The sequence below is a fragment of the Pipra filicauda genome, unplaced genomic scaffold, assembly GCF_003945595.2.
Source record: "Pipra filicauda isolate LSUMZ 115617 unplaced genomic scaffold, ASM394559v2 scaffold182_size1470994_pilon, whole genome shotgun sequence".
NCBI classification, from domain to species: Eukaryota; Metazoa; Chordata; class Aves; order Passeriformes; family Pipridae; genus Pipra; species Pipra filicauda.
In genome coordinates, this window is record NW_024104290.1 from 778,960 (window position 1) to 802,750 (window position 23,791).

Below are 23,791 nucleotides of genomic sequence, written 5' to 3' on the forward strand. Positions count from 1 at the left end.
ATCTTTGCTGGGCTTGAAAATGAGTTGCTTAAAAGTAAAGGCAAAAAAATCCATGCTGGCTCGGGGAAGGTGATTGGGGCTGTGCACAGGTTGTGATGATGAGAGGCAGGCAGGCTCCAGGCTCTAATGAAGAGAATTGAGAGGGGCTGTGCTGGAGATACAGAAGTGCTCTACTGTGAGAAACGAGCTGATAATGAGAATGAAGAACTTCCTTTGATTATTGCTTCTCATTTCCTATAATGCAATCTGCATCTTTAAAGAAGGCTCTTGTGTTAGATGTTAGATCCCCTTGCCTCCTCTGCCTGGTTAGAAGACCTTAAGCTGCAGTGTTGAAAAAGAAAGGTTAACCTGAATCAGGTAGAATATAAGCCTGTTTTTCTCCTGAATTATGTGCAGTGTAACAGCACAGGTATGAGTGGAGCCATTTTCAGATATGCAGCAAAATCTGGCAGGCAGGAAAGTGCAGGGCTTGGCTGTGGTAGCAGCCAAGACAGTGCTGAGAGAATCGAACAGGAGGTGATGGAATTGTGTGTCTAGATGCCTGAATTCTTCTAAAAATCTAGCCCCAAATCACCACTGAAAATAACTCCTGAATTCACAGGCTATGTCAGGCATCTCCTCTCAGGTTCTATATTCACACTGGACTGGTGGTTTGGAGAAATGTCTCAGTTTGCCACGAGCAGGTGCAGATTTTGGATGTTTCCCTCTCAGCTGTGCAAGGGTTTCCAGAGACGGTGCTGAGCTGCATCTGGGGCTGGAGGTGTGAGCGCTCACACATGCCTGCTTTTACATGGCTAAACCCCCAAAACTGACAGCCAGGTTTGAAAACAGCAGCTGAATCCTTCTGTACTTGCAGTTTCCCTCTCTGTGATAACACTTCTCACCTTGCTGATGGCCAAGGAAGCTGCTGGAGACCTCTCTGCCTTCCCCACGCCACAGTGGGAGGCAGAACAGTCACAGCTGTCACAGGGCAATGCCTGTCCTTGAAATCCTCTTCCAAGTAGGAGCTGAGGGACATGGGCAGTGGGCAGAGCAACGAGCAGAGCCAGAGGGTGCAATTGCACGTTTGAGAACAAACAGGATGCACAGACACGAGAGAAAACCCTTCTCGATGAACACCCAAGAGGAAATGAAATTAGAGACACTAATCCAGATAACCAAATCGAGCAGCTCTAATGTGGGGTGGCAGTTAGGCAATGGCAAGAACAACAGCACAGGGCCATCAGCAGACTCCACCCTGCACCACAGCACTGAAAAACAAAATTGTTTCAAGGCTGTGCATTCACCCGCCTGAGTAATCTCAGCTTAAACCAAAGGAACCACTCATGTGTTTGAACTTGAGCAGCACGTTTGAATCCCTTGCCAGGCTGGCACTGAGACCCATCCTGGTTTCCTCCTCGGAGCTGGGAGAGCCTGTGGAAACCTGTGTGGTTCCTCAGAGTGCACTGTTCAGAGGACGACATTGCCTCTGCTTAACGTGCTGCTGCAGAGCTCAGTCCTGCCTTAAACCTTCAAAAGCCACAGGGATGTTGTACCTTAAATACTCTTTTCAGGAGTGGAACCAACTCCCAAGCCTTGCTGGGATGCTGCTGACACTCCCTGCTTGTTTTCCCACCAATAACAATAACAAGAAAGCCACGGCTTTCAGGAATTTTCATTCCAACCAAAAACCCGTCTCTGCTTTGACTCATACCTCGAAGCAAAGGGACAATTATCTAATCACAACATTCAATCCCATTTGCATAATCTCATCTAAATTGTTCAACTGCTTCAGGTATTTTTGTGATTAGAAAGATACTCCACAAATAAACTGCCTGCGTGTTCCTGACACTCAGAACAGGGGTTGCAAGTAAGGGGAAGATAAAGCAGCGTGGAAAAAGGATTCCTTCCTTAGCAGCACTCACACCCAGCCTAAGAAACCACAAAATTTCATGTCTGTTACTGAAATGAAAGTCCCATCAAAGGCCCTGGAAGACTCGGGGATATTCTGCAGCAAAACTGAAATAATATTTAGTAGGTGGAAGGTTGAGCTCGATGCCTGGAACAGGAGCTAAGTGCCACCTAAGAGCACATTTTTGGCTTATTTATGGCCTGATGGCAAATCTAAATTACTGAGCTCCAAACCCAGTGCTGCAAGAGACTGTCTTTGTGTCCTCAGGCAAATACCTTAAAGTGCTTTCATGCTCATTAGGAGCTGCTTCACTTGCAGACACACTGAGCATCAGCTGGCCAAGGTTCTCCAAAGTGGCTGCTGACTTTGGGTCATTTTGGACTTCCAAAAAGGGTTTGGTTTCCACCCACTGCAAGGCCTTTGGGTTTCACAGTTTCTTTCAGTGAATAAACCCCAAACCCAGCAATACAACTTTCTCCCATGTTATATTTTTGAGAACATGGTTAAGATTTTCACATATTTAGATACTACTGGCTCTTAGTAAGAATTGTGAAGGAGAGGAGAGGAAGAACTTAAGAAGTTGCTTTTGGCCTTGTTACCATCTTGGATAACTGAATATTTGGAGGGGGGTTTGGCTTTTGGTGATCCAAGGGGGAATCGTGCCCTTTTTGTGGTCCGTACACAACTCCTGTGCCCCATAATTGTCATAGCTTGAACCTTTAATGTATTTATCCTCCAAAATATCTGTGAGACAGGGAGTTACTGTGCTCTTGGAGCCAAGGCACCTTGCCCTGGGAGCTGTTTGTGGCTCAAGGAACCTACTTCCAAATGTAGTTCTGCTAATCTGGCCTCAGGCTCTTTGGGAATGACACATCCTAAAGGACTTATTCACTTTTTCCCTCCTGTTGTCCAATTTTCTCTGGGCAGCCTTGGCTTTACCCTTTCAAAGTCGACTTTGCAGCAGATGGGCCTATTTGAAGACCAAAAGCAAGCACAGAAATCAGCAGCTGGTCACCAGAGATTCCCAGGAGGAGATGGAAGGGATCCCAGCAGGCTGCCCAGCACTCTGGCTCAGGCTGACTCACACAAGGAGCCTGGCAAGACACATTTCCTGGGCACTAAGACACAGCCAAGGCTAAAATCACACCAGCAGAAGTTCCTCTGTGTGGGATGCACTTCCAGAGGAGCTAAAGGCTGTGCCAGTGACTGCTGGCAAATGTTGGGAGGGATATCGGAATCCAACAGAACTCCAGGCACGCTGTGCACTTCTGACGTGCCATTCTCCCCCTTGGAATTCCCAAGGGCTGAAGCTGCTTTGATCTCAAGGAGGATCAGCAGCTCTGGGGCAGGAAGTGGAGGAAGCTGGGAAGATAAATTGACCCCCAAAGTCAGGGTCTTCCTAGGGAGTTAAGTCCTCTCTCTGAGATAACATCTATGAGCTTTTTTGGGAAGCTGGATGATGAAATGCGGCGTCCTTATAAAGGCTGATCTTCCCATGCAAGTAGAAACTATTACCTTAGGGAGAAAAGAGGAAATACCACAGGGAAGTGGGTCATTATCCCCCTCCAAGCTGCACTATTCTTACCCAGTCAAAGTGAGACTTTAAACACCCCCCAGACAGTTGTTTCAGGTTGGTGTGAGGGGTTTTAGTCGTGCAAGGCACCCCACACAGGAGAGCTCCTGGCAGAGGCTGAGAAGGGATGGTTAAACAGGATGGACAATGGATTCTCCTGCAAAAGTAAACCTGGAATTGCTGTGCTGCTGAAGGGAAGCAGCACCAGCTGCCCTGAGCCAGCCCAGCCCAGCCTCTCGTGCACCACTCGGGTCTCTGCGGAGCCATCCTGACTCATCCTCTGCCCAGCCTTGGCTGACGTGTTTCAGGCCCAAATAATCAGGGTATCCAGGGACCAAAATGCACCCCAGCTGCCTGGGAAAACATCATTACGTGCCCCAGCTCCAGGCACAGAGCTGGAGTCACTATTTATAAAATCCTCTGTGGCCCCAACATATAAATGTGCTGCAAACAGGCGAGAAACACCTGAGGTTTATATTTTTCTCCCAGAGGCTTTGGTACTGAGTCTTATTTATGAACAGGCTCTGAATGGCATAAAACCCCCTCATTTCTCTAAAGGAAGCTTTTTTTTGGGTTATTTCTGGGTAAGATGCTCAAAGCTGGTGTGCATTAGCATCACTCCAAGAAAGTAAATGGTGCTGGGCTGATTTACACTGCTGGAAGGCTTTGCCTCTCAGAGCATGAATGCATTTATGACACAGTTACACAGAGACTGTAAAGGGAATATAAATGTGTTTTCTAAGGTGCAGCTGTAAGCTGCATTTACTCCAAGGCTTGTTTCTGTTGCCCGTGGACAGTGTGAATATGAACCAGATCCAATTCTTGGTTAGGTTGAGATTTCTTTGAATGGGGCCTGGGAGAACTGACTGCAACTTATCCATGGCTGATACGTTGTGATTTGACACCTACTAGGCCTTGGCAGCTCCTCTCAGAAAGAAATATTGATTGGGAAGAAAAAATTCGATATAATTGTAGAACAAGGGAGCGGGACATCATTGACACCACTTAGAGCCTGCAGTTCTGGAGAGCCCTTTGTCTCAAGTGGATGGCAAATGTTAATTAAGGTGCCCTCTCTGGCATCAAGTGACTTGATGTATTGTCTCACGGTAAATTTTTCTGTCTGTAAAATGAGAATGATAGTTATTTGGAAGTGGCTGTTCCTGCCAGTGCCATTCTCATGCAGCTGTGAATTCTACCCATCAATCTAACTCTGCTGTAACTATGGGAAACACAGGGAGTGAGGGATTTTGGAGGCAATGCTGGGATCAGTGTGTGTGAGCAGGAGATGATCCTGTCTGGCCTCTCCCCATCCTCCTCTCCGGAGGAATTTGCTCTTTCTGCCTCCTGGAGCAGGGAGGGTGTTTGCCTTTTCTCTTTGCACAGCACAGCAGGACTGTGGGACATGAAAATCAGGCTTCTGCTCGCTGGGGAAAAAAATGATATTAGTGTTTCGTGTCAGCACAAACTCGGGGCTTGAAATTTGCATCCTGAAACTGCTTCAGTCGCTCTCGATAAAATGGGGAACAGCTCGGAAGAAAAACAGCCCCACCTTGTCCATGCCAGGTGTCCCCAGTGCCGCTCCACTTGGGAGAAATGTTTGGAACATCCTGGTCTCAGCCATTTTCCAGCACGTGCTCAAGGGCTTTGCTGAATCAGAGCATTAATGGGATCTGTGTCGTGTGAGAACTTGCTGTTATTTCATTAAGCAGAGGAGAAGGAAAAGAGTCAATTTAAAAATCGGGAGATGGAAAATCTCCCTGAAACGCGCCCGCCCCTACACTGGAATTGTGTCACAGTCACCAGCCTGGAGGGATTAATTCTGCACTGTCATGAAAGGGGGGACAAGTGGCACTTGCCCTGTGTTTGATAATAGCAGGGGGGTGATGGGTGTGAGTGAAATACAGTTTAAAACCTCTTTCCACGTCAAGTTCCCAGACTTGGGAACTTGAGTTCCCAGAGCTCTCAGTTTTTGGGTTTGCCTCTGCATTTCTAGCACACAAGGCAGACATCCCATGGTTTGCTCAGCCATAACCTTTCTCCAGCATTTCCATGCTGATCTCCTGCTGGCAGGGACAGGAGAATTCACCCTCAGGGACATGAATTTGGTGCCTGGGGAAAGCAAAGCCATCAAACACATCTCCTCTCACTCGTTCCATGTTCCAGTTCCTGATTGTTTGCTTTCTGTTTAAATTTTACACCAGTGGTGGGTGACACAAACCACCCAGGGCATTGTCACACCTGCATGTGCCACTCTGCTCTCTGTGCCCACCTTTATTCTTTTGGGAATCTGTGGGAAAAATGGGAAGGCTGAGGCTTCCCAGGGAAAGGAGGAGCTGCTCTCTGATTGTGGGAGGTTGATGTACCAGGAGTTGTGGGTATTCAGGAGGACCTTAAACAGCATCTTTTGCTGCTGGGGCTTGCCAAAGCTTGAGGAGAAATATCAGGGAGAGTGGATTTGAAGGGACAGCACCTTATGAACACAGACAGGAGGTACAAGGTGTCTAAAACTCTGTTTGTGTAGGTTGTCAGCTGCTTTGTTACGGTGACTTCAGCAATTCCCTCAGCCCGCTCTACTATTTCTTGTTGGTTTTCATTTTTTTTCCCCCTCCACTTTTTGCTGCTCTCTGGATTCATCTTTGTGCACAACACAGAATATGGTGGGGAACAGAATAATGCCAAGCAAAGCCCTGGCCTATTCTTTTTGGGTCTGTTTATAGAGGGGCTGAGTAAGACACAGGCTCGGCAGTGCACCCCATTGTACTGCACAAAGCCTGCAGAGAGTCTTGGTGATGGAATCCAAAACCCTGTCAGCTGCTGAACTACAGCTCTTTTGATGACTCTGCTTGTTGAGGATAATTAGACTGGTGCAGCACAGACACACACACGGATGTCTCTATTCTTCCTGCAATTGCAGAGCACATGCTGTGAATCCACTATGAGCTCTGGTGAAAACCCAGGGCAACGTTTCCGAGCGGGAGCAAGATTTGGGAGGCCAGGATTTGCTTTCAAAGGTGACTTAAAAACACGAGGGTCATCAGGAGCCAGCAGGGTTAGCACTTGATGTTGAAAAGCACTAAATTTTTAGTGTTTTGGGTTTTTTTCCAAATTTTCGCTCGTGACCTTTCAAAGGATGGAATTCCCCCCTGACTTGTGTCAGCGTAGTTATCCAGGAGGTGCTGAGGACTGGCAGCATCCTTTGAGCATGGGCTCCACAGCAAAGTGGGAGCAATAATTTAGGGATAAACTACCTTTATAAGGGGCATTGTGCAGAATTCTGCAGGAACAGGCTGACCTGCTGCCACTGCCACCGAGCCTCCAAGGGGGGGAAGGATAATCAGCATTTAATGCAAACAAGGCTCCATTCAAAGAGTCTGGATATCTGAAATCATGAGTTTCTCTAGCGAGCCTTTGTCTTGAGAATCTCATCAGTAAATTTAAACTGGCTCCTGACAGTGGTATCAGGTCTGTGAGGAGAGAGAAAAAGGGACAGGAAAGATAACACTGGTATCTGTATCACTCCAGACTGATATGAAGCCTGAAAGGGAATTGCATGCTAAGGATCAAGTTATTAACTGCCTGGGGGTTTGACACAGAAGGCACAGAGCAATTTTTCAGGCTCTCTCAGTGACATGGGAGGTCTGGGTTGCACTCTCTGAAGCTCCTCTCCTTCCCAGTGCAGAGAGTAGGATCAAGTTCAGGACCTTGGCTCCGAGACAAAAAACTCATCAGAGACACAGAAGCACAAGCAAATGTTTTCTTGTCACCATGTAATTTTAATACCCAAACAAACCAAGTACTCGGGGACTGGGAAACTTTCTGACATCTCCTCCAGCGTTTGCCAAAGTTAGAGAGCCCTGAAAACCACATCCCAGCAATCCAGGGATTGCTGGCTTCTGGCTGACTTGCCACTGAACTGGGGATTCACTGCACGTGGTGATGCTACTCAGACATTTAAATCTGAGCTCCCACTGCAGCCCGGTGTGTGCAGGCACTGGAAAGGGCTTGGGGTGTGTTCTCCTCCCTGCACACACCCAGCCTGTTCTCTGGCACTTATCCAGCCAGTACTGCAGTGACCTTGGCTGTCCTGGGAGCAATCTTTGTGTAGGGAGGCTCTGGCCTTAAACTGTTTGTGGCAGAAGCATTTTCTTTGCCCATATCAGACCTGAATATCTGATTGTTCCACTTCCCCCCCCCCCCCCCAGATATGATTAATGGCAGTTGTGTCCAGTATCCTGAGTCACTGAGGTAACACAGGGCACTGCTGCTGCCATTAGCATGTCAGGGGGTGATCTTATCACAGGAATGGCTTCTCCTGCCTCTGATAAGGAATGTCCCTCCATCTGAGAATTCTGTACAACGCCATGGAAATAGCTGTTCCATTTAGACCAGGCATCTGAGTCTTGTCATTAAGCTGTTGGGCTGAAACTCTCCAGATTTAGGAAGAATATCAAGTATCAGATTTAGGTGGGTGCAAGTATCAGCCTAACTATAGATCTGATGTATATATTTAAGCCTCTCTGTGCTTCAGTTTCCAGACTCTACAGTGGAAATAAAGAGCCCTGTATGGTTTATCACTTTAGATCTTTAAAGTTAGGATGGAGATCCCCCCACCCCCAAACCCAGCGGAGCCACTGGCACGGAACAGTCTGAATCCTGCAGGAATCATCTCCTGGCCCCAACAGCAGAAAACTGCAATAAAGCCAATGAAAAAAAAAAAATAAATCCATGTCCAGAACAGCCATGGGACTCAGCCCCAAATGCCTGTTTGCTCCAGCCTTCCTCCAGTGCACCTTCCTGGCAGCTGCTAATTCCATTGCACTCCCCGTGTCCCACTGCTCCGTGCAGACCTGCTGGATCCCTGCCAGCACAGATGTACAAAATTGTTCTGAGGCCTCAGTGCTGAGCCCAGGAATTGCAATAGTGAACTGGAGCAGTTAATTGCTCAAACTATTGCTCAAGTTACGATCTCATCTGTTAAACCCCGGCGTGGGCTGAGCTCAAAGGTCAGAGCTTAGACGGGCACGTGGAAAGGGAGGGTCATGTAGGGGAAGGGGGGGTCTCTTCCAAGCACTTCCAGCAGCTTCTTCCTCTTTCACTATTTGTAAACAGGTCACAAACTCTTGCTGTGAAGCTCCTGCTCACAAATGTCCATGGGCCTGATGGTTTTTATGCAGTACTGGAAGTATTTTGCTTAGGTGGTTTCTCTGTCACACAATCCACGGCTCCATCCAAGCCCAAAACTCACTGTCCCGAGTGATGAGCACAGGCAGAGCTTTAGGGGAAGCTTCTCCCTAATCCAACACCTGGATTTTCTGTTCAACAGCTGAAGCTGTTGTTAAAACTTGGAAATCCCCCTTCAGTGGAGCCTTCCAAGCTGCTGCTTCCAGAAACGTTTCTATGCATCAACTTCTTCCCTTGGGATGGGGTTTCCCTCCACACCTGGGCCAACACAAGTCCCTACAACTCATGAAAACCCTTCTAAGACTTGGGCTCAGTTGGAGCTTTGGGTATGCCCATGTTTTGGGCTGGTTCTTTGTAGCAGGATGAATTTCAGCCAAGAGCATTTGCAGAAAACTAACACCCTGAAGGCAAGGCCATGAAGGAAGAGAAACCACTTCAAAAGGGAAAGATCATCTGCCACACTTCTTTTTCCATGCTGTATTTTCCCAAACCCTAGAGGAAGGAGAGAGACTTCCAGCCTTGCTGTGTTGCTAAGTCTGTTACCAGGCAAAACATGTTGTAGCAGGCTAGAAAACGTTTTCAAAACACAGGAGAAGATTTTATTGTTTGTAAACTGGGTCTGAGCTGCTTTTCTTTGACAATAATGGAACCCTTAATACCCCTACATTCTCACAGCCACTGGGAAAGCAAATCCAAATCAGACTGCCTTGGTTTTATCCAGGGCCAGGGGAGCTGACACAGAGTTAAACCAGGTGGTCTTTTGTGGGAGGGAAGAAGGAGGAAATGTGCAGCACAGGGGAAGTGATGAAGCTGAATCACTGTAAATTGTCCAATATTCCTGTCTGTCCCATTTTTATGGGGGGGAAATGTTTGCAGTTGTGCTCAGATCCACCCAGGAACACAGCATTACACATTAAACCAATATTATCCACCTGTCTGCAGGAGATAATTCCCCTTTTCCAGGCTGAGATGATGGGAAGGAACATCCATTTATTTTTGGGAAGCTTTGCCACCCGTGTTATCCTTCACTCTTATCACAGAGAACACAGTGACTGAAAAAGCACAGTACCTCTAATTGAAGTGTTCTGGTTATGAACAGTGATTTACCCAGCTTGAGTAATGACAGGGGCCAGGGAATTATCTTCATTTTTCTAGGCCTGGATCTCTTCTGAAACAACATCTCAGGGCTGTGGCTTGAATTCAGAGTTGTATGAAACTGAAGTAACATTTTAAATGTTATGTATTTATATATTCCTGCACATATGTGCACTCAGAATTAAAAAAAAAAAAAAAGAAAGCAGGATTTTTTTTTTTTTTTTTTTTTGGTCTCATGCTAGAATTTTAACTTTCTGGTTTCGAGGATGTTTTGGAGGAGTTTAAAGTCTAACATGAAACTTTTAAAACTGTGAATCACTGAAGTTGCAGATTCTGGAGGTACATTGATTTCTGTACCGTGCAGGCCAGAATAGTTTCAATAATTTAAATTTGGTCAAAGGTCTTCTTCCATCCTGAAAGAAACTGCAGTCCATCACTAAATTTTCCTGTGTTTAGCATTTTATAGACACAGGTTATAGATTTTTTTTTAGTTGCTTGGACCTACATAATAGTTTTAAGTGATCCCCCTGTGGTTTTGATGGCCTGTAAACTGCATTGTGCTTCTCTCCTTTCACAAAGAATATCAGCACATATATAGGGATTATACACAATAGTTGTATTTAGTTGTAGTTAGATCAGAATTAGGTGCAACAGGAGATCCAGAATGAGATGCTAAACAATATTTTGGGGCAACTGGGAAATAACAGTTGTGTGAAATCCTTTTGTAGAGGAAGCCTGTTGTGTTTAGGACCTTGAGGCATTGGGGATCTGGTCAGGATTTGGGTAAAATGCTTGTCTTGGCACCCAAACTGCAAAATGGGAATTGTGACATCACCTTTGCCTTCCTTCCTTGTTTAAATCAGGAACTCCTTGGGGTAGGGGAAGCAGACAGCACTTAATGGGATGGGCTAATTGCAAAAGAAAGAAATAATGGTTGTGTGCTGGCAAAACCAGGCAAGGTAGAACTGCAGCTGCTGGTACCACTTCAAAGGGGTGACACACTGCAGTGGTTTGAGCAGCTGCCATGCACAGGTAAAGGCATCCAAAGGTGGTTTGGGCATCACTGTGTAATTTGGAGTAGCTCAGATGAATTGAAGCTGTTGCTGGGAAGGAAGACAGGCAGACCTGTGCCAACAAGGACTTTAGAGGTGAATGGGTATGTCCTTTGATGGACCTTTTATCCCCACAACCCACACTCAGGATGGAAAAAACCAGGCTTATTTAATAACACCTTGATCTGAACACAAGATCCACTTGATACCCGACAGCCTCTCTTGGTTCCTGCCTGGCTCACACGTTTTCTGCCCTTAACTGAGCTGGTCTGTACTAAGTTAGTCTGGACTAACCATCCTAGTAACACTTGGAAACCATATTTAGCCTTTCACCTTTGATTATTTCATCATACACTGGGTGGAAGTGGCTTGCCCAAAGTAACACAGAAGCAGGGAAATAAAAGGAATGTGAGACTCCTCAGCTCCTGTCAGCAGTGCAAGCCCAGGGTCATCCCGGCCATCTGAGCTTTTAAAATGTAGGCACAGAGAAACACTGTCAAATAACGAACAATATCAGTTTAGAAGAGACAAAAGGTGTTCTTTATCAGGGGGGTGGGATACATGAAGTTGCTCGAGCTGAATTAGAAGCTGAAAGTACTCCCCAGGATCTCAGTACTGGCTCGATACCAAACCCAAACCCTGTGTTTTCCAGCTAACTCCTGTGCCTCTGATCATGTCTCCAGGGGTCCCCTCTGTCCCCTGCCCCAATCAATCCCCCCCAGCTCTAACAGAAAGCCAGGAGGCCTCTGATGCCAACAGAGATGGCATTCTGTGACATGCCTGACAGACTCGTCTGACAACTTGGAGCTTTGTTTTGCATAAACCACCCAAACAGATGGTCACCACTTTTAAGTACCAGCCTGGCTTGTGTTTGTAGGCAGGATCTACAAGCACAGAACTGAAATTTCACTGAATTCCCTGTCTCCTGCTGTAACTGTGGCTTTGGGGTAGAAAACAGAGGAGGGAGAGTTTGGGGGGAAAACTCAAAAGGGCTTTAAGGGGACTTCTCAGTGCTATATTTGAGAGTGAGACGGTGGTTTTACCTCCTTGCCATCTCGGTATTCTCTTTCATTCACACTTACAGAGTCATCTTCTGTGAGTTAAAAAGCATTTTCTAGGGAGCAGTGACCTTTAGGGAATGTCCTGTGGCCACACAGTCCTGTCTCTCAGGCTTCCAAACCTGTGCTGTTCCTTGGTGGCACTACTGAGATGTCTGATTTCCGTTTTGCTTCCCGTCTGAATTTTAATGATGAATTATTTGTAGCATTTCCAGCAGGCTGGAACAGGGGCACTAATTGCTACTTCAGATGGGGAAAGTGGTCCCTCTCCCAGCAGAGAGCTGAGCTGTCAAGCAGGGTTATGTCACATTATCCTGAATTTAGTATCATGACAGCTTCACCCATCTGGCTGGTTAGATTTGCAATGAATAGTTTTTGCAGTTGGGGATATTTTACCCCTTTCTCTGGCTTGCTCCCCATGTTTAACCTTCTCTGGCTTGTCTGACGAAACTCTGAGTGCATTTTTATCAAATGTCAGTGTTTTCTTGGGCAAGAACATGACCCATAGACACAGTTCCTCAGCGAGGTAAGAGCAGGGCTGCCTGTCAGCCTTGATGGCACTGTTGTGCAGGTAATAACTAGTTTCATTCATAGGATCAGGCTGCTTTTTTTCTCTAGCTAGTCTGAAAGATGCACATCTGTTTTTCCAGCCGAGCAGAGCATGAAGTCACCAGTCTCCTCTGATCTGCATTTGCATTCACTGTATATAAATGCTGTGTGCTGATCTCAACAGACAACTATAGATCACTGACAGCCCTCAGGAATGCAAGGAGGACTGTGGAAAACACAAGATTTCCTGCGTGTGCTAGTGGATCCATGAATCCACAGATAACATATGTCCTTAAACTGCATCTGTCTGTCTGTATATTTAGAAAAAAACCTGCCCAAAGACAGGCTGCAAAACCACGGAGATCTGACCGGTACAAACGGGAAAACTTAAGGAGATCAAGGAACCATCCCGATCCTCCCTGGTTTCATTTGCATCCTAAAGCGCCGGGTCCCACTTCAGGAGTCACTCCGTTTCATCATTAAGTTCCCTTTACGTTGCTGCCTAATTAATTAAATGCATAAGCACGTGTAGGGAGATGACACCAGGGCATAAACCGGACAAGAAAACCCGAACCACTTCGGGCTACGCACGGAAATTTTCTTGCATTGCTCCGTCCCTTTTTGGGTGACTTGTACAGGGATTAAAGAAAATCCCCGGGGTGACCGAGCTAAAGTACTCGCGCCAGGGACTTCTTATTTTCACGGCGCGGGAGCGACGGGCTCTGATTTCAATTCAGGGGTGCAAAAACTGCCTCCGTGGCCATCCCCAACTTCCCGGCGGTGCGGGGGCCCTTCAGCACCGCGGCGGGTGGGGAGGGAGCCCGGGACGGCACCTGCCTCTCTCTCCCCGGCACCTCGGAGCCAGGCTGGGATGCGACCCGGAGCATCCCTCGGGTCCTACGGCACCGCCGGGCAGCTCCGGGAGCGCATCCCCCTGGCTCCGGGAGGGCATCCCCCTACTCCGGGAGGGCATCACCCTACTCCGGGATAGCATCCCCGCACTGCCAGGAGAGTATTCCCCGCTGCCCCGGCCTTTCCCAGAAGGCATCCCAGGGCCACTCCGAGAGCGTATTCCCTCGCTGCCCAGCAGAGCATCCTCTCTCTGCCCCGGCCGGCCGGCAGCGCATCCCCCCCGGCTCCGGGAGCGCATCCCTCCGCTGCCGGGAGAACATTCCCCGCTGCCCCGAGCGTTCCGGGAAGGCATCTCCGGGGCGCTCCGGGAGCGTATCCCATCGCAGCCGGGAGAGCATTCCTGCGCTGCCGGGAGAGCATCCCCGCTGCCGGGAGAGCATTCCCAGCGCCCGGGAGAGAATCCCCCGCTGCCCCAGCCGCTCCGGGAGCGCACCCCCCCCCGGCTCCGGGAGCGCATCCCTCTTCCCCGGGAGCGCATCCCTCTTCCCCGGGAGCGCATCCCCGCGCCCCGGCAGTGCATCCCCCCTCTCCTGCAGCTCATCCCTCGCCTCCGGACTGCATCCCCGCGCCCCGGCAGCGCATCCCCCCTGCTCCGGCAGAGCATCCCCCCGCTCCGGGACCTCATCCCCGCGCCCCGGCAGCGCATCCCCGCCTGGATCCCCGGATCCCCGGCGCTCCCTCCCGCCGGTCCGGAGCAGCGCCCGCCGCTTCCCTCCGCCGTAAAGCGAAAAGGGAAGGGAGGGGGAAGGGGCCGCTCGGGAGACTTACGCCCGTGCTTTCGGGAAGCCCATGGAGAGCAGGATCTCGAGCGAGGAGCCGTGTTTGATGGTCCCGGCGCGGTGCTGGCGGTTCCGCCGGGGGATGACTTTGCTGTACAGCTCGTCTCTGGCAGCCATGGCGAGCGGCGCGGGCTGGGCCATCAGCGCGCAGCCATCGCGGGCCGCGCAGGGCCATCCACGCACCCGCCGCGGGAGCGCTGCCGCTGCCCCGGCCCCGCGCGGAGCGACCCGCCCACCCCGCGCAGCCCCCGCGGAGCCTCCGCGGCCGAGCCGCCGCCTCCGGGTGGGGGAGAGGGAGGGAGGGAGGGAGGGAGAGGGAGAGGGAGAGGGAGGGAGGGAGAGAGGGTGGGGGGGGGTGGCCACGGGGGCGTGGGAGGGGAGGATGGGGGGAGCCCACCCGGGAGCCGGGGATGAGACACCCGGGGGGCGGATGCAGGAGAAAGGAAGGTTCCTTTAAAAAAAAACAAAACAAAAAAAACCCACCCAAAAACCCCAAAGAACACAAAAAAAGACCCACAAAGCACGTGCACGCGCGATTATTTCCATTTATTTATTTTTTTTATTTTTTTGTTAGATTTTTCTGCTTATTTGTAATTTCTATTATTATTTCTATTTCTTTGTCAAATTTTCCATTTATTTATCTGTCATTTCTATTATTATATTTATTTATTTATTATATTTATTTAATTTATTTATTCATTATGTTTTCCATTTATTTATCTATCTCTCATTTCCATTATTATTTCTATTATTTATTATATTTTCCATTTATCTCTCTGTCATTTCCATTATTATTTCTATTTATTTGTTTATTATATTTTTGATTTATTTATCTGTCATTTCTGTTATTATATTTATTTATTTATTATATTTTTGACTTATTCATCTGTCATTTCTATTATTATATTTATTTATTTATTATATTTTCGACTTATTTTTCTGTAATTTCTATTATTATTTCTATTTCTTTATTTGTTTATCATATTTTCCATTTATTTATCTGTCATTTCTATTATTACATTTATTTATTACATTTTCTATTTTTATCTGTAATTTCTACTATCATTTCTATTTATTTGTTCATCATCATCATGGCTGGGCTTTGCGAATGAAGATTTGGGAAATTTATTTGTTATATTTGCTATTTATTTATCTATAATTTCTATCATTACTTCTATTTATCTATATATTATATTTTTCTATTTATTTGTATTTATTTGTATTTCTATTATTATTTCTATTTATTTATTATATTTTCCATTTATTTATCTGTAATTTCTATTATTTCTATTATTATTCCCTGCTTTCTTCCCTGCTGTATTTCAGTTCATCCTTCTCACTGTCTTTTTTTTTTTCCCCTTCTTCCCTCTTTTCCCTTCACTTTTAAACACAAGCAGACCCCGCTCCTGATCACAGCCTGGAATCACAGCCCTGCAAGCAAAGAAAACCCATTAAGAGGCGTTTTTAAAAATAGTTTATGTCGGGGAAGGAAATCAATATTGGCAGTGACAAATCTATCACTACATTTGGGAAAACAAAGAGCCCATTTCCATTTTGCTGTATCAATGAAGGGAAAGAAAAAAAAAACCAAACCCTCCCATCTCCCTGCTCGTTCCCCTCTTGTGCCAGTTGATTTTCTGCCTCTTGATCCGAAGGCAGGAGGAGAACCAGCCCCTTGCTTTTCCCTTCCCACGGGGAAAGGCCGTGCCTGTACTGCCTGAACTAAGGATGCCACAAAAATTCAGGGGCCAGGAGGACGTGGCACAAAACACTGCTTGTTTTAATAGGTAAAAAGTTAAAAGGAGACACTTTTAACTCCTCTGGTGTTGCTGAGGCACCGGCTCTGTCCTTTACCCCCGCTGTTAATTGGCAAGGCCTTCATTAAAGTCAGTGGGTGAAACCGAGGGGTGTTCAGTCATGGATTTTAGCCCTAAATCAGGATCAGGCATCCAATCCACTCCATTTTAACAGAGGAGGAGACTTAAGGGTTATTAATAAGAATATTTGCACTGGAACATGGATTGCCAGAGCCCCCAGAAGGGTTTGTCCCCCATGAACTCATTGCAGCCATGCTGGGAGCACCATGAACGTGCTGGACCTGCCAGAGGGGAAGATGAAAATCCCAAATTAACACCAGCCCCACCTTCCCACCTCCCAGCCAAGCACTGCAGGCAATTCCCAGGGGAATGTGATCCCTGCCCAGGGATCTGCAGCCAGCAGAAATCTGGGAGGATTGCTGTGGTTTGACTTAAGTCACTGTGCCCAAATTAGGCGGGTTTTTGTGCTCCAGCTGTATTTCTCAATCAGGAAATAACAATAAAACCTTAATTTGCTGTGGAAGTGGCTCCCAGGGACTTTGCCCAGATGGGAATCTCTTCCCTGTAGCTGTGACAGATTCATAGAATCAATTAAAAAACCTAAATCCACGTTATAGAAGTTGCAATGTTGAAGTTTTGTTGGTTGGATGAGTTGCTGCAGCAACTCCACTGGAAGCATCAAAGATGTTACAACCAACAAGAAGGAACAGAAATAGGATTTCACACATCTAGGCTGTGTACAATTCCCAATCCATAGGTGAGACTGGCTGGGAATGATTTTCCCAAGAGACCACCTCATGTCCTTGTAACTTCTGTGTCTCTGTGTTTGATCTGGCTCTGCTTCTTTACATGGAAACCCTTTCCTTGGGAAGCAATTCCTTTTTTTTTCCCCTCAACAATCAAACATATTCCTGGAAATAAAGCTTCCTCCCACCTTTTCTTTTTTTTTGATGGAAGGCTGAAAACGAAAGCTGTCTCAGTGAGAAAATAGGGAAAGGAAAGAGAGTAAAAGCAGAAAGGAAATTTTTAAAAGAGCAAACACAGAGAAAACTGTGTTGCAGTCACCCAAATGAACAGTAATTTTCGTGAAAAAAATGGAAATCTATGAAAGGATTTGGCCTGTATGAAATCTGTGATATTCAGTTTATTTAAAATGCTGTCAGATTTTTACAGAAAACCTGTTGTTTTCTTTGTTTTGTTTTGTTTTTTTTTTTTTCACATGGCTATCCTGTTGCTGGTCTGACCCTGGATGTGCTCACTTACTGCTGCTGCTCACCATTTTCCTGAGCCAGGGCACCAGTTTTTGGGTGCCCAAAGGGTTCAAGTTCCTGCAGCAAAAGCCTCCTCTCTGTGCCCTCTGTGCTCCCCTACTATTTTCCCCAGTGAACTGAAAATATTCTCCTTTTACCTACAGGAAAATGCATTCTGAGGGGATTATTTTTATCACTTCCTTCAATGCAACACGGAATTAATTGAGGGGGGAGTGTTTAAAAATGTGCTGCTGGACAGTGAGTGGGAGTGTTGCTCCAGGCTTCAATAGGAAGAGGTCAGGCTCCTGAGGAATTGGAGCCAAATTTAGCCCTCTCCCCAGCCTGATGCTCCCTCCTTGCTGGCATGCAAAGGGTTTGCTCTCTGACAATGGAAATATTCTGGAATAACCAGCACAACAGCAGGAAACGGAGCAGGGGGTTTGCTTTCCTCCTCCTTTAAAAAAGAAAAAAGGGGTCAGATGCCTTCAGAAAGTCCTTGTTCCAGACTCTGCTTTTGAATTATTACCAGCTGAATTGTGGTGTTGCCCCCGGGGGGGAAGGAGGGAGGGACAGGGACAGGATGCAGAGCCCCTCCTGGGCCAGGAGGAGCAGAGGGAATGTTGTCCCTGCTCCCCCCTGCTCCCAGGGAGGAGAGAAAGGAGTCTGCCACAAGGCAAACATTGAGCCCAAGCTGAACAATGAAGGCAGGATTGCTGTCTCCTAGACTTTGGGCCTGATCTTGCAATAATTTGCATGCTTTAAGCCATTTTACACACTCGGATATTCCACATGGCAACTTCAGGCCCATGGGGGAGGGAGGGCTCCAGCCCCTCATCCCTTATCCATCCTTGGCAAATCCATCCTCCAGTTATTTCCCTGCACGTTGAAGTGGTGTCAACACTCAGCCTTTGGGGCTGAGCAGCTGAAGGTGCTAAAAAATTAAAAATAAAACTGACTCCACCCTCAGCACTTCTCCCCCCCCCCCTTTTTTTTTTTTCCCAGTCTCCTGAGTTTCCAAGTGTCAAGAAAGGGTGATTTATCGCTGAGAAAAATGAACAGCTGCCTCACACTTGATTCAAACCAGCATGAAAAAGGGAGGTAAAATTATTAGTCAGAGTTTTTACAAAGCTAAGACTAAAGAAACAGCAAAGTCCAGCCCACTTCCTATGCTACTGGTAACTGCTCCTGTTGGGAACAACTGCTGAGCCTTGCTGAAAAGTGGAAGAACAACATTCCTTAAAGCCTAAAACACCTTTGTCCAGCTATTTTACCTGTTTGGGCTGGATAATGGGGTCGGAATGAGCATTTATTCCTGGTCCCATCCCACAGGGATAGTTCCCTTCCTTTGCTAAGCATCCATCTGCCAAGGTACTTACATGAGCCTCCTCTCCTCTCATCACTGCAATATTTGAGTCCCTCCAGAGTGTTTAAAAAAGGAAAGAGCAGCTGGTTTGTAGAAGGGATCCTGTGCTTTGTCCAGAAAGCTGTGAAAGGACTTTCTCACCCTTCACCGTATCCACCTCACCTCAAACCTCTGCCACGAGGTTTGGGCTCTGGGAGAGTTATTAGGGCTGCAGAGCACTCCTGAAGGACCAGGGATTTTTTTTATCCATCTCCAGCTTCTATTGCTTCGGGGTTTTAACTCCAAATTCTGCTGCAGATGTGGAATTGTGGGGTGGGTTCGTGCTGGGCTTCATTAGAGAGCAGCAGGATGTTGGGCCATGGGCACAGGAGAATTTGCTTTTCCAGCTCGGGTTTCCTTCAAATTCGAAATGTATTTTCCTCATTTAAAAAGAAAAATCACTTTAATTTCATCACAATCCCTCTATTTGGGCACGGAGCTGTGGAGTCGAGCAGGAATAAGACAAGAGGCAAAACATCCTCCAGATATTCCAGGGCAGGGGATGACATCCAGTGCAGCTTGCTGAGCCTGCAAGTGAAAGGAAAACAAGATAACATATGTATTTTAAACCTCTTGGAGCTATTTTTGGTTAGGAGGCAATAGGGGATGCTGTGTGAGGAAGGATGGCAGCTTCCCTGGGCAGCTTTAGCAGGATGGCCTTTCATGGGTCATTAGAAACTGAACCAGGGGAGTAGCTGAGGCTTTGCAAAGAGAGATTCCACCTTCTCCTAACTGTGCAGAGCTGAGTTTTTTCCTATATATATATATGTATGAAATCAGTTGCATTCAGCAAATATCCCTTTGAATTTCTCCTGCAGACTTGTTGGAACAGCAGCACAGACTGGGAGAACTCCAGTGTGCTCTGAACACTTCCAGTCCCTGCTCAGTAACACAGGTGGGATTTGACTAAAACCACTGGTAAATCAGCACACTGGTGTGAAATCCACTTTTTCTGGGCTGGAGAAGCCTGGTTTGGCTGGTTCTGCTCTCTCTAAGCCTGGTCTCTGTCAGCAGAAGAACAGTTGAGCAAAAAAAAACCCAAAAACAACATTAACAGGCCCCCAACTTCCAGCCCATGTGCAAGAAACATCTTGATCCTTGGCTGTCTTATCTCTCAGATTCCATGTCTGTGTTCCTGCTGCACTTGCATGAATCCAGTTTATTGCCATGATTATTTATTTGCTGGGGAACGAGCCAGGGAATAACGTGATACAATAGAAAGCTGCTGGGATTTCCCCAGCTCCCCCACACAGGCAAATATGCTGAGCTGCAGGAGGTTGTGCAAAGTCTGCAGCCCTTTCTGCAAAGCCCTTTCTCTTTGACTTTTGCTTGGGTTGTAATTATTATTTTTGCTGGGATTTGTTTAGCTGCATTCCTGGGCCCTTGTCAGAGTCCCCGAAGGAAAAAAAATGCTTTTGTTTGGTGGAATATTGAAAGGGAAGGGAAGAAGGGGGTGTTTGTGGTCACTTGAAATCTTCCCAATTCCTTTGTGGAATTGTTTGAAATAATACAAGGATGGATGATTTTGTTTAGTCTCAAAAGCAGGAATGAACTGACCAAAATCAGAGGAGTGATACTAAGAATTGCTCTGGTTCCTTTTCTCATTTTTCTTTAGTTAGTTTTTGCTTTTTAACTTTCCTCTCTTTGGATACAACCACAGCCTTTGAATGGAGAAGAGAATGAAAGTGCTTCCAAACAGAAGTGGAAATGATCAGTCAGGTTCCACAAAGTTCATTGAAATAGAAATAATAAAACAGCAATAAGGCCAAAATTTGAAAAAAGTGTTGTTAATGCAGTCATCAAACATGCATAAGAGACCAATTTTTAATGTTTATGACAAGAACTTTATCTGGAAAGCAGCAGTTTAATAATGCACATCTTTTTATTAGAGCAGGGGATTATTTCACATGTCCGTGTGTGTCTGTTAGAGATATATTTATGTAGCTTGAGAGGAACTTAAAGATGTAATTTCAATATGAATGAACATCATCCAACATCCTGCTTCAGCTGGAAGTGCCTGCGATTTATTTCATATTTAAATCTTCATTAGATGAATGGCTAAAAGATAGAGGCTGCTCCCTGTAAATTAAATTCCCCCATCTGTGGCTCCACGTGTAACTCTTTGCAATCATTTACTCCAGTGTCACATCCCTACTTGGAGCATAAATTTCCGTGGTGCTTGGATTTCAGCTGCTCTTCATCTGAGTGATGTGGCGAGTTAAACACACTCAGTTCCAAACTGATCTCTTCTAATCATTCTGAGCATAAACCTTCTGCAAAACAGAGAATAATTAAGATTTACTGGTGAAGGCCACGGTCCTAAAAGTGCACCCACGTGTTTAACTTTGCTCTTTGCATTCCCAGCAGTGAAATGAAGTCCCTGGATCGGCATTTGCTGGGCTTGGAGCCCCAGGTGAGACTCGATGCCTTACCCAACACATCACTTAAAAAATAAATGCTTTGTCAGTGCTTCGTGGTTCTGTTCCTGCAGCTCTGCCGGGATGAAGCGGCCCTTGAAGTTGGATTATCCTGCTTGTGCTCCTTGTTAGGATTATGAGGGATAAACAAAACAGGGGAGGCAAACAAGGGAAGAAAAGAGTTCCTGTTTGCAAATCGTTTCCCATCTGTTTCTCGTTCTGTTTGACTCCGGGGAACGTTTGCACGCTGTGGATGTCTCCTTTGAAAGCTCACAGAGCCTGGGGGAGGCTTTGAGCTGCCTCCTCCCGGGCTGCATCCCTGTTTTCCCGGGGTCTGTGTGGATGGTTCCCGGCCCTGCAGGAATCCGGGGTGTTACAGGAGCTAAAAACAGCCCCGGGGGAGTGAAAACTGAGCTCTGAGCTGCTGCTTGAGGGAGGAGATGGTCCCTGGGGCACGGCCAGGGAAGGACAGACCTGCTCAGGAAGGGGATGGAGGTGTGGTGGCCACCAAAGGGATCGTCTGTCAGCCCAGCATCGCCCTGGCCAGGCAGACTGGGCTGCTTCGTGGTAATGAAGCATGAGGGACTTTCCTCTTCTGAGAAAACATCTTCTGACAACTCCTGGAGCTCCTGGGGCACAGTTGTCCCCCGAGTTTTCTGGCAGTTCCGAGGCATCCTGCAGGAATCCTCGGTACATCCCAAAACCAAATAATTTTTAAAAATTTTCATTTGACAAAGAGTTTTTGGACTATTCTGGAGCACCATTGAGATGGAGAATTGTTGTGGTTGTGCTCAAAGCACAGGCTGAAAGCTCATTATCCCCATTAAATCTGGTAGGATTTCCTATGTCAACCTCTGAAATGCTGAAGAAAAAGTCCTAAAGTGGCTGGATTTAGATTCCTGCTCCAGGGACTGGTCAGATTGTCATTTTAGAGGCATTGTGGCAAAGAGTAGCTGATGGAATAGTTGAATTTAACGAGAAAAAACACGGATAATTACAAATGGGGCTTCATGCAATCCAACTGAAGTTGAGCCTGGGTTTAAATGACAGCATTTTCTAAAGTATTGGGAGTAAAGTCAGAGGGCTCAGGGATTAGTGCAAGGGGAGGGGGAAATGTCCCAGGGTGTGAGCCCAGAGCTGGAAGCCCAGACCGAGGCCTGTTGCTCTTTCCCTGCAAAAAGCTGGATTTTGGTGCTGCACTTCCCTCTTGTGTTGGCTGATAATACTGTATTTCCTCTGTTTGCAAGAGCCTCACTCTGGAGTGTCCCCCTCACGTGATGCTGAGCAGCTTTAGTTTGCCCTTCTTCGATTTTCCCCTTTCCTAAGAGTTTCTGCAATAATCCAATAACTCCCCATGCCATTTTTGATTTTTCCCCCTGTTTTTGTGCACTGAATAACATGAGATGATCCTGGCCAGTTTGTCAACCCCGTGGCTGAGCACACAGAGGAGGAGTTGCCCCAGGACAGTGAGATTTTGACTTTTTTATGCACAAAAAGTCCATGTCAGGGAACAGAGATTTCTCCCAAGAGGGCAAGGTCCTGCCTGTCCTTCCACACTCCAACCCATGGAGTTTAAACCAGCCTGGAAACAATGGCAGAATCAGGGTCTGTCCCAGAGATATTAAATCTAAAGTATAATTGTATCCCCTGATTTTTTGCAGGCAAGAGATGGAGTGAGGAGACTTTCCATTGGCTGTTGTGTTCCAGCCCTTGTTTCTAATTTTTGCTGTGAAGAAAAACCACGTAATGGTAGAAAAATAATGAAAATTCCAATCAATTATTTCTCACTGGGATGAATAAGGAGGTTGAAGCTGCTTAATTAGAGTGTGACCAATAATGGCTTTTTTCCTGCTTCTGCTGTTCCTGAGCTTTTTTTGCTGGAGTCTCAGACCAGCAATATTCCTACAGAAATATTTCAAAATGTGGCATATATGGCATATATGGAAGTTCTGCTTTATTGCTGCAAGATTTCACTCCGTTCTGCACCATATTTGGGTACTTCTTTGACAAATCCCAAATGCCCAACACATCCAAACACGTGGTTTTTGTGGCAGATGGGGTGTACAGGACCAGACATCCTTGCAGCACATACACACAGATGCCTGTCTTCCTCCCTCAGCTCTGGAGGTGACACCATAAGGAAGCCAGACATGGATTGGGATCAGCTTCCCCTCACTTAACTCTGTATTCTGAATATTGTACAGAAATGTTTGCCAGGCCTGTCCTCAAAATGCTGGGACTTGCTCTGCTGAGGTTTAATCTGTCTCCGTGCTGAGGTGCAGTTGCTTTTGCTTGGCAAAAGTTCTCCACAGGTGTTTAAATGTGGAATTTCTTCCTGTCCTCCCCAGACAAAGTGGGTTTTCTCAGTGCTCTTTGGTGTGCACCCTGCTGCTCTCAGCTATTGATTTGGAAGGAAGTTTCCAGCAGGTCAGGTAGAGAGAGATGAGAGCACTTGATTTTAATGCAGACCTCAAATGACTTGTTTCCATTTATCCTCCTCCTTGAGAGCCTGGCAATTATTTATTACAAAACAAGGAGTGGGGGGGGGAAAAAACGAATCAGGGTCCAGTCTGTGGCCAAGTGTGGGATGTGTGATTGAAGATGAGGTTTGCAGGCATGACTTGAGACCTTTAATGGGGCTGCATTAGGATGTTTAGCTGGAATGGGATCATGAGCCTCTTAGAGGAGTGCAAGGTGCTCTGGCAGTGGTGGAGAAAGGGTTGAGGCTCATTAGTAATGAATTTCCCATCCTTGGAGTGGCCCCAGAGCTCTCAGCATGGAAATAAGAAACCCAAGGCACAGGCAAGGCAAAAGA

General features: G+C 46.8%; 1 protein-coding gene across 1 annotated transcript in view; it reads right to left on the reverse strand.

The window, feature by feature from the left end:
• The window catches only part of UBASH3B (ubiquitin associated and SH3 domain containing B), a 63,702-nt gene extending 49,371 nt beyond the window's left edge, over window positions 1-14,331 (reverse strand). Inside the window, exon 1 of the mRNA XM_027721019.2 lies at window positions 14,080-14,331. Coding sequence (XP_027576820.1) covers window positions 14,080-14,231 — 152 coding nt within the window. The 5' untranslated portion in view covers window positions 14,232-14,331. The remainder of the gene's footprint in view (window positions 1-14,079) is intronic.
• Between the last annotated feature and the right edge of the window lie 9,460 nt (window positions 14,332-23,791).